The sequence below is a fragment of the Camarhynchus parvulus genome, chromosome 29, assembly GCF_901933205.1.
Source record: "Camarhynchus parvulus chromosome 29, STF_HiC, whole genome shotgun sequence".
Classification (NCBI taxonomy): domain Eukaryota; kingdom Metazoa; phylum Chordata; class Aves; order Passeriformes; family Thraupidae; genus Camarhynchus; species Camarhynchus parvulus.
In genome coordinates this window covers 1,311,631-1,322,188 of record NC_044599.1, presented here as the reverse complement: position 1 = coordinate 1,322,188, position 10,558 = coordinate 1,311,631, and the positions used below count along the sequence as shown (strand labels likewise).

Genomic DNA, 10,558 nt, shown 5'->3' with positions numbered 1-10,558 from the left:
CTGGGAATTCCAGCCTGGAAACGCTTCCATGCCCAAAGCCTGACGTGCCCAGCTCTGCAAAGCAAATAAACCACCCCAAAAACCCCAAACCAAACCCACAAATAGGAAATTTAAGGTTAGGATTAAGTAAGGTTGGGGTTTCCAGGATTTGGACGTAAAAACCCTTCCCAAGCTTTTCCCTGCAGGACCTTGGAGTTTGAACCCTGGTAGGTCCCAATCCCAGGGGCTGGAATGGGCTCTGGGATTACCCAAAACTGCCAAGGAACCCAAATTCCTCCCCATCCCTGGCCCAAAGGAGCTCCAGAAGAAACGGGTTTCTCTCAAAAACCCTTCCCAACCCTTTCCTGTAGCACTTTGGCCTTCAAACCCTGGTAGATCCCAATCCCAGGGCCTGGAGTGGCTCTGGGCAAACCTGAAAAGCCCCAAGGGACCCAAATTCCCATCCCTGACTCAAGAGAGTTCAAGAAGAAATGGGTTTGACTTAAAAACCCTTTCCCTGCAGGACCTTGGCCTTCAAATCCCAATCCCAGGGGCTGGAGTGGCTCTGGGAAGACCCCAAACCCCCAGGGAACCCAAATTCCCCATCCCTGACCCAAAGGGCCGAAGAAGATGGGTTTGACTCAAAACCCTTTCCCTCACCTTGGATGTCCCCCATCTGGGTGCTCTGACCGCAATTTCCCTGACAGGGGACCCCAAGGGTTCGGGTTGACTTGAGCCCCTGGATGTGCGCGATCGGGGTATGGTGTGTGGCTCGGTTCCAGGGGGACGTGGACGAGGACCTGATCTGCCCCATCTGCAGCGGGGTCCTGGAGGAGCCAGTGCAGGTAGGACACACCTGGGGACACGGTGGGTGCAGGTAGGACACACCTGGGGATAGGGTGGGACATGGTGGGTGCAGAGGTGGCACTCAGGGCTCTCCTGGACATCGAATCCATCTTGGCCTCGACAATCTGGGATGTTCCCCCACCCCAGCCATTCCCTGAGTGATCCCATGGATGGTTCCAAGAGCAATCCCATGATTGATCCCATGATCAATCCCATGACTGAACGAGCTGAGGTGGCACTCAGGGCTCTCCTGGGGATCGAGTCCATCTGGGCCTCAGCAATCTGGGATGTTCCCCCACCCCAGCTGTTCCATGCATGACTCCGTGACTCCATGAGAGATCCCATGATCGATCCCATGACTGAACAAGCTGAGGTGGCACTCAGGGCTCTCCTGGAGATCGAGTCCAACTTGGCCTCGATGCCCTGGGAGGTTTCCCCACCCCAGCCATTCCAGGATCAATCCCATGACTGAACAAGCAGAGGTGGCACTCAGAGCTCTCCAGGCGATCGAGTCCATCTCGGCCTCGATGCCCTGGGAGGTTTCCCCAGCCCGTCCCGCGTGACCCGTGCCGTTCCCCGCAGGCCCCGCACTGCGAGCACGCCTTCTGCAATGCCTGCATCACACAGTGGTTCTCGCAGCAGCAGACGTGCCCCGTGGACCGCAGCGTGGTGACGGTGGCCCACCTGCGCCCGGTGCCGCGGATCATGCGGAACATGCTCTCCAAGCTGCAGATCACCTGCGACAACGCCGTCTTCGGCTGCACGGCCGTGGTGCGCCTCGACAACCTCATGGCTCACCTCAACGACTGCGAGCACAACCCCAAGCGCCCCGTCACCTGCGAGCAGGGATGCGGGTGAGGGCGGGCACTGGGTGGGCGCTGGGATGGACACGGGCTGGGGATGGACACGGGATGGGGATGGACACGGGATGGGGATGGACACAGGATGGGGATGGACATGGGATGGGGATGGTCATGGGATGGGGATGGACATGGGATGGGGATGGACATGGGATGGGGATGGACACGGGCTGGGGATGGACATGGGATGGGGATGGTCATGGGATGGGCGCTGGGATGGCCCTGGGATGGGCATGGGATGGGGATGGTCATGGGATGGGGATGGTCATGGGATGGGCGCTGGGATGGCCCTGGGATGGTCATGGGATGGGCGCTGGGATGGACATGGGATGGGGATGGTCATGGGATGGGGATGGACATGGGATGGGGATGGACATGGGATGGTCATGGAGCAGGCACAGGAATGGCCCTGGATGGCACAGGATGGGGATGGACACAGGATAGGCACTGGGATGGACATGGGGTGGGAATGGACATGGGATGGGCACTAGGATGGCCCTAGGATGGACATGGGATGGGCACTGGGATGGCCATGGGGTGGGAATGGACATGGGATGGGCACTAGGATGGCCCTAGGATGGACATGGGATGGGCACTGGGATGGACATGAGATGGGGATGGACGTGGGATGGGCGCTGGGATGGACACAAGATGGCCCTGAGATGGACCATGGCATGGACACAGGACGGGCACTGGAATGGCCATGGGATGGCCGTGGGTTGGGCACAGGATGGGCACTGGGACATGACACCTCCAGGAGAGGTTCAGGCTGGACCTCAGCAGGAATTTCCTCCTGGAAAGAGCTGCCAGGCTTTGCAACTCCTCAGGAAGGCAGCAAAGCAGGAAAACCCCATTTATCCCCCAAATCCTCCCCCAGCCGGGCACTCGGAGCCTTTCCACACCTGAATTACCTCTGGAAGGTGTAAATTCCCCTAAATTTGGTGTCTCCACGTTTTTTCCCTGCTCCTGGCAGGTTGGAGATGCCCAAGGACGAGCTGCCCAACCACAACTGCATCAAGCACCTGCGCTCGGTGGTGCAGCAGCAGCAGACCAGGATCGCAGAGCTGGAGAAAACCTCGGCCGAGCACAAGCACCAGCTGGCCGAGCAGGTGGGCAGGGCAGATTTGGGGTGTTGGGAACAAAATCCCCCCCAAAAATGGGGAGCGGAAGGTGTGGTTGTAGGCCCGCGGGCTCTGCCCCCCATATCCCAACCAGGAAAAAAATGCCTGCAGACTCAGAAAGTGCCAGGATTAGGCTGGGAAAGGGCAGATTTGGGGTGTTGGAAACCAAAATCCCCCCCAAAAATGGGGCAGAAGTGGCTGGGGGAAGGTGTGGCTCTGTGGGATTGGGCTGGGCCATGCCGGGGGCTCTAGAAATCCCAAAATCCCCCAAAAAATCCCCAAAAAAAGGCTGTGGGAAGGCGTGAGTTGAGTGTGGCTCTGTGGGATTGGGCTGCACCATGCTGGGGACTCCAGAAATCCCAAAATCCCCCCCAAAATCCCAAAAAACCCAGGAAAAAATGTGCTGAGGAGAGCAATGGGTTGAGTGTGGCTCTGCAGTAATTTTCAATGTTGTGAAAGATCTGATTTATTTAAAAGATATAAGGTAAATGTGGTAGTAGTTGTTATTTATTGTTCTAATAAGTTTTGTCTGTTTTAAGTCTTAATTCCAAGTTTTTATTTATGTTTATATTTGTATTTATTATCTTTGTAAGATTAAAAAAAGGAGAAAAAAAAAAAAAGGGGTGGATTTGGGTTGTTAGGCACCAAAAAATGAAGGAAAAAAAAGGGTAAATTTTTGGTGCTTGGACACCAAAATCTTCATGAAAAAAGGGGAAAAAAGGAGTAATTGTCATTCTAAATCCCATTTTTTTGCCTACCTTGGCAGAAGAGGGACATCCAGCTGCTCAAGGCCTACATGAGGGCGATCCGCAGCGTCAACCCCAACCTGCAGAACCTGGAGGAGACCATCGAGTACAACGAGATCCTGGAGTGAGTGAGGGGCTTTTGGTTTTTTTGTTTGTTTGTTTTTTGAGGGAAATGAATCAATTTTTTAGGGAAATTCGTTGATTTTTGAGGAAAATTCGTCAATTTTTTGAGGGATTTTTGTTGTTTTTTGAGGGAAATTGGTCATTTTCTGAGGGAAAATCATCAATTTTTGAGGGAAATTCATCAATTTTTGAGGGAAATTTGTAGTTTTTTGAGGAAAATTTGTTGAGTTTTGAGGGAAATTTATCATTTTTTGAGGGAAATTTGTTGGTTTTTGAGGGATATTTGTTGTTTTTTGAGGGAAACTGGTCATTTTCTGAGGGAGATGTGTAGTTTTTGGGGGAAGTTTGTAGTTTTCTGAAGGAAATTTGTAGGTTTTGGGGGGAAATCCATCGATTTTTGAGGGAAATTAATTGATTTTTGAGGGAAATGTGTAGGTTTTGGGAGAAAATTTGTCATTCTTTGAGGGAAATTCGTCGATTTTTGAGGGAAATTTGTCATTTTTTGAGGGAAGTTTGTAGTTTTCTGAGGGAAATGTGTAGATTTTGGGAGAAAAATTGTAATTTTTTCAGGGAAATTTGTAGGTTTTTGAGGGAAATTTGTGGTTTTCTGAGGGGAATTTGTAGGTTTTAGGAGAAAATTTGTCATTTTTTGAGGAAAATTGATTTTTGAGGGAAATATTTTTTTTGAGGGAAATTTGTAGTTTTCTGAGGGAAATTTGTAGGTTTGTGGGGGAAATTCATTGATTTTGAGGGAAATTTGTGGGTTTGGGGGGATTTTGTAATGTTTTGAGGGAAATTTGTTGGTGTGTGAGGGAAATTCTTTGTCCTGATTTTTGCCAGGGTAAATTTCCACAATTGATCCACCAAACCCCATCCCTGACCCCATTACCCCCACAAGCGAGCAAACCCCGTAAATCTCCACAATTCCACGATCCCACCCCAAACCCCCTACCCACTGTGTGAACCCCCCCCCCACCCCCAAACCCCGTCCCTGTCCCCAGGTGGGTGAACCCCCACAATCCCACCCCAAACCCCCCATCCCTGACCCCATTATCACCCCTAAGCTGTGTGAACCCCCACAATCCCGCCCCAAACCCCCATACCTGACCCCCCTAAGCTGTGTGAACCCCCACAATCCCCCCCAAACCCCGTTCCTGCCCCCCTAAGTGGTGTGTGAACCCCCACAATCCGCCAAAACCCCCATACCCCCATTATCACCCCCAGGTGGTGTGAACCCCCCCACAATCCCACCCCAACCCCCATCCCTGTCCCCCTAAGCTGTGTGAACCCCCACAATCCCACCCCCAAACCCCCATCCCTGACCCCATTATCACCCCTAAGTGGTGTGAACCCCCACAATCCCGCCCCAAACCCCCACACCTGACCCCCCTGTGGACCCCCCAACCCACCCCCAAACCCCCATCCCTGCCCCTAAGCTGTGTGAACCCCCACAAACCCACCCCAAACCCCGTCCCTGTGCCCCTAAGCTGGGTGAACCCCCACACATCCACCCCAAACCCCCATCCCCGACCCCATTATCCCCCTAAGCTGTGTGAACCCCCACAACCACCCCAAACCCCCCTACCCCAAACCCCCAATCCCACCTAGTCCCTGGCCCCCTAAGCCGTGTGAACCCCCACAATCCCACCCCAAACCCCATCCCTGTCCCCAGGTGGGTGAACCCCCACACATCCACCCCAAACCCCCTGACCCCATTATCACCCCTAAGCTGTGTGAACCCCCACAATCCCACCCCAAACCCCCATCCCTGACCCCATTATCACCCCTAAGCTGGTGTGAACCCCCACAATCCCACCCCAAACCCCCATCCCTGTCCCGCTAAGCTGGGTGAACCCCCACAAACCCACCCCAAACCCCATCGCTGTGCCCCCTAAGTTGGGTGAACCCCCACAATCCCACCCCAAACCCCCATCCCTGACCCCATTATCACCCCTAAGCTGGGTGAACCCCCACAACCCACCCCAAACCCCATCCTGACCCCCTAAGCTCCTGTGAACCCCACACACCTGCCCCAAACCTTCATCCCTGTCCCCCAGGTGGGTGAACCCCCACAATCCCGCCCCAAACCCCGTCCCTGTCCCCCAGGTGGGTGAACTCTCTGCAGCCGGCGCGGGTGACGCGCTGGGGCGGCATGATCTCCACGCCGGACGCCGTGCTCCAGGCCGTGATCAAGCGTTCGCTGGTGGAGAGCGGCTGCCCGGCGTCCATCACCAACGAGCTCATCGAGAACGCCCACGAGCGCAACTGGCCCCAGGGGCTGGCCACGCTGGAGACGAGGCAGATGAACCGCAGATACTACGAGAACTACGTGGCCAAACGCATCCCCGGCAAGCAGGCCGTGGTGGTGATGGCCTGCGAGAACCAGCACATGGGAGAGGACATGGTGCTGGAGCCGGGGCTCGTCATGATTTTCGCTCACGGAGTGGAGGAGATCTGAGAGGAATTCACCTAGGGATGGAGGGGGGTTTGGGGAGGAGATGTGAAAAAAATCCAGCTTGAGACAGCGGGGGTTTTCTGGAGTTGGGATTTTTGCTTGTGGTGTGGAGATGATCTGAGAAAAATCCAGCTCTGAGAAAAATCCAACTCAGAAAAATCCAGCTCTGAGAAAAATCCAGCTCTGAGAAAAATCCAACTCTGAGAAAATCCAGCTCTGAGAAAAATCCAACTCAGAAAAATCCAGCTCTGAGAAAAATCCAGCTCTGAGAAAAATCCAACTCAGAAAAATCCAACTCTGAGAAAAATCCAGCTCTGAGAAAAATCCAGCTCTGAGAAAAATCCAACTCAGAAAAATCCAACTCTGAGAAAATTCCAGCTCTGAGAAAAATCCAACTCAGAAAAATCCAGCTCTGAGAAAAATCCAGCTCTGAGAAAAATCCAGCTTGAGACAGTGGGGGTTTTCTGGAGTTGGGATTTTTGCTTGTGGTGTGGAGATGATCTGAGAAAAATCCAGCTCTGAGAAAAATTCAGCTCTGAGAAAAATCCAGCTCTGAGAAAAATCCAGCTCTGAGAAAAATTCAACTCTGAGAAAAATCCAGCTCTGAGAAAAATCCAGCTCTGAGAAAAATCCAGCTCTGAGAAAAATCCAGCTCTGAGAAAAATCCAGCTCAGAAAAATCCAGCTCTGAGAAAAATCCAACTCAGAAAAATCCAGCTCTGAGAAAAATTCAACTCTGAGAAAAATCCAACTCTGAGAAAAATCCAACTCAAAAAAATCCAGCTCTGAGAAAAACAACCGTCAGCTCTGAAAAATCCAACTCAGAAAAATCCAACTCTGAGAAAAATCCAGCTCTGAGAAAAATCCAGCTCTGAGAAAAATCCAACTCTGAGAAAAATCCAACTCAGAAAAATCCAACTCTGAGAAAAATCCAGCTCTGAGAAAAATCCAGCTCTGAGAAAAATCCAACTCAGAAAAATCCAACTCAGAAAAATCCAACTCAGAAAAATCCAGCTCTGAGAAAAATTCAGCTCTGAGAAAAATCCAACTCAGAAAAATCCAGCTCTGAGAAAAATCCAACTCAGAAAAATCCAGCTCTGAGAAAAATTCAACTCTGAGAAAAATCCAACTCAGAAAAATCCAGCTCTGAGAAAAATCCAACTCAGAAAAATCCAACTCTGAGAAAAATCCAACTCAGAAAAATCCAGCTCTGAGAAAAATCCAGCTCTGAGAAAAATCCAGCTCTGAGAAAAATCCAACTCTGAGAAAAATCCAACTCTGAGAAAAATCCAGCTTGAGACAGTGGGGGTTTTCTGGAGTTGGGATTTTTGCTTGTGGTGTGGAGATGATCTGAGAAAAATCCAGCTCTGAGAAAAATTCAGCTCTGAGAAAAATCCAGCTCTGAGAAAAATCCAGCTCTGAGAAAAATCCAACTCAGAAAAATCCAACTCTGAGAAAAATTCAACTCTGAGAAAAATCCAGCTCAGAAAAATCCAACTCTGAGAAAAATCCAACTCAGAAAAATCCAGCTCTGAGAAAAATCCAACTCAGAAAAATCCAGCTCTGAGAAAAATCCAACTCAGAAAAATCCAACTCTGAGAAAAATCCAGCTCTGAGAAAAATCCAGCTCTGAGAAAAATCCAGCTCTGAGAAAAATCCAACTCTGAGAAAAATCCAGCTCTGAGAAAAATCCAGCTCTGAGAAAAATCCAACTCTGAGAAAATTCCAACTCTGAGAAAAATCCAGCTCTGAGAAAAATTCAACTCTGAGAAAAATTCAGCTCTGAGAAAAATCCAGCTCTGAGAAAAATCCAACTCAGAAAAATCCAGCTCTGAGAAAAATCCAACTCTGAGAAAAATCCACCTTGGGGATGGCAGGGGTTTCCTGGACTTGGGTTTTTCACTCATGGCATGGAGGAGATCTGAGAGAAATTCAGCCTTGGGATGGCAGGGGTTTTGGGTTGTGATTTTTGGTCATGGAGGAGATCCAAAAATAATCCAGCTCGGGACAGTAGGGGTTTCCTGGAGTTGGATTCTTGGGGTTGTGATTTTTGCTCATGGTGTGGAGGAGATCTGAGAGAAATCCAGCTCCGGGATGGTGTGGGTTTTATGGATTTGGGATTTTGGGGTTGTGATTTTTGTTCATGACGTGGAAATCTGAGAAGAATCCAACTTGGAGTGGCAGGGGTTTCCTGGACTTGGGTTTTTTGCTCATGGGATGGAAGAGATCCAAAAATAATCCAAGTCGGGGTGTCAGGGGTTTCGTGGATTTGGGAGTTTGGGGTTGTGATTTTTGCTCACGACGAGAAGATCTGAAAACAATCAACGGTTCCACCACCTCGGGATGGTGCGGGTTTCCTGGACTTGGATTTGTAGGGTTTGTGATTCTCCCTCACAGCATGAAAATCTGGAAATCTGAAAAAAATCCTCCTCAGGACAGCGGGGGTTCCCTGGACTCGGGATTTTTGGGGTTCCCTGGACTCGGATTTTGGGGTTCCCTGGACTCTGGATTTTGGGGTTCCCTGGACTCTGGATTTTGGGGTTCCCTGGACTCGGATTTTTGGGGTTCCCTGGACTCTGGATTTTGGGTTGACTCTGTTTTGGGGTTGGACTCGATTTTTGGGGTTCCCTGGACTCGGATTTTGGGGTTCCCTGGACTCTGGATTTTTGGGGTTTCCTGGACTCGAATTTTTGGGGTTCCCCGCTGGATTGGACCCGTTTCAAACCCAGCTCAGCTCACCCCGTTCCAAGAGAGGGGAGTGGGGGCTCCAGAGCCCCCAAACCCTGCAAGCTCCATCTCCTCTCTGCAATTTCCACCTGGCCTGGTGTCCCCAGTGTCACCAACCCGGCGGCGAGGGCTCCTTGGCCTTGGGGACCCTCCTGTCCCCCTCTTTTCGTGCATGCCCCGTTCCCTGACCCCGGGAGCATCTCCCACCTCCTCCCAATCCGTGTTTGGCTCTGCTCTCTCCACCCTTGGTGTTCTTTTTCCAGACACTCGTGATTGTGGTTCTGTATTTTTATTTTATTTTTTTTTTGTACTTCAGATTTTTTTTTTTTTGGACCTTTTTATTCTCCCTTTTTTTTTTTTTTTTTTTACTCTCCCTTTCTATTTGATTTTCCAAGTAACCGTGGGCAGGCACCTCTGGCCTGGGACTCGTTGGGAATTTAATTTAATTTATTTGCATTTATTTTTGGGGTTTTTTGTTTGTTTTTTTTTTACCATTGTTTCTCCTCCGGTGTCGGTCCCGGCAGATCCGGCGGGAGGCAGGGATTGAAGTGATCAATAAACAGAATTCTGGTTGCTTTATCCCCGTTTTGGGGGCCTCCTCCTGCGCCCCAAAACCCTCCCCGTGTCGGGGGGGCTCAGTCTTGGGGTAAAAATGGGTGGATTTGGGATCTGGGGATTAATAAATTTCACTCTTGGGAGGGAATGGGGGTGGCTGAGGGTCCTGCCCTGGAGCCCCCCAAATGTGCTCCCCAAAAAGGATGAACCTGTTCCCCTTGAGGGAGAGAGGGCCCAGAGTGGGGTTCCCTCAAAAAGATCAGGGAATAGAGGGGGGGTCCCCACTGGTTCCCACCCCTAAAAGAGCCGGGGCTGGAACTGGGGGTCCCCACCCCAAAAAGAGCTGGGATTGGGGGTCCCTACCCCAAAAAAGCTGGGATTGGAACAGGGGGTCCCCACCCCAAAAAGAGCTGAGAATGGGGGGTCCCTACCCCAAAAAGAGCCGGGACTAGAGTGGGGTTCCCACTTCTCCTGCCCTTAAAAAGATCATAAAGGGGGGGTCCCCATTGTTCCCACCCCTAAAAGAGCCGGGACTGGGGGCCCCCACCCCAAAAAGGGCTGGGGCTGGGACTGGGGGGGTCCCCACCCCAAAATGAGTCAGTACTGGGGCTTGGGGGCGTCCCTGCTGCTCCCACCCCAAAAAGATCTGGGACTAGAAGGGTTCCCCATTATTCCCACCCCAAAAAGAGCCGGTACCGGGGCTTGGCGACTCTCCGATCCTCCCGCCGTTAAAGGAGCCGGTACCGGAGGCAGAGCACGTGTTCCGCCCGCTGCTGCCGCCGTTAAGAGCCGGTAACCGAGCGAGGATCCCCCGTAAAAAGAGCCAGGACCTGTGGGAAGGTCCCCGGTGTTCCCGCCGTTAAAGGAGCCGGTACCGGAGGCTGAGGCTGTGTCGTCCCCGTGTTCCCCGCCGTTAAAGAGCCGGTACCGGGGCTTGGGAGATCTGTGATGCTCCCGCCGTTAAAAAGAGCCGGTACCGGAGGAGCACCGTGTGCTCGCCGTTACCGGGGGAGCTCCCACGCGTGTCTCCCACCAGCAAAAGGAGCGTGGCGTCACGGACAGGATTCGAACCTGTGCGGGGAAACCCCATTGGATTTCGAGTCCAACGCCTTAACCACTCGGCCACCGTGACTCTCGCGCCTTCCTC

At 51.8% G+C, this 10,558-nt stretch overlaps 1 protein-coding gene and 1 non-coding gene across 3 annotated transcripts; one reads left to right on the top strand and one right to left on the bottom strand.

Annotated features, from left to right (window-relative positions):
* Nucleotides 1-723: 723 nt before the first annotated feature.
* RNF41 (ring finger protein 41) lies at nucleotides 724-6,305 on the top strand. 2 transcript variants are annotated; one of them, XM_030967299.1, is made up of 5 exons: nucleotides 724-824; nucleotides 1,408-1,679; nucleotides 2,659-2,794; nucleotides 3,573-3,676; nucleotides 5,782-6,305. In XM_030967299.1, the coding sequence occupies exons 2-5, from the start codon at nucleotides 1,531-1,533 to the stop codon at nucleotides 6,131-6,133; spliced, it is 741 nt and encodes a 246-aa protein (XP_030823159.1). In that variant the 5' UTR covers nucleotides 724-824; nucleotides 1,408-1,530; the 3' UTR covers nucleotides 6,134-6,305. The 2 variants fall into 2 exon arrangements, with proteins under 2 accessions (XP_030823159.1, XP_030823160.1); XM_030967300.1 differs by having other exon boundaries at nucleotides 733-824; nucleotides 1,465-1,679.
* A 4,156-nt stretch (nucleotides 6,306-10,461) lies between these two features.
* On the bottom strand, nucleotides 10,462-10,543 carry TRNAS-CGA. The gene has a single exon. It is a non-coding gene; the product is annotated as a tRNA-Ser (tRNA).
* Nucleotides 10,544-10,558: the final 15 nt, after the last annotated feature.

What these genes read in the sequence shown, in the direction of transcription:
- RNF41 (XM_030967299.1), top strand. Translation starts at nt 1,531, where the DNA reads ATGCGGAACATGCTCTCCAAGCTGCAGATCACCTGCGACAACGCCGTC. An exon ending in ACCTGCGAGCAGGGATGCGG is followed by an intron (nt 1,680 to 2,658) that starts GTGAGGGCGGGC and finishes TGCTCCTGGCAG; the next exon opens with GTTGGAGATGCCCAAGGACG. An exon ending in GAGTACAACGAGATCCTGGA is followed by an intron (nt 3,677 to 5,781) that starts GTGAGTGAGGGG and finishes CCTGTCCCCCAG; the next exon opens with GTGGGTGAACTCTCTGCAGC.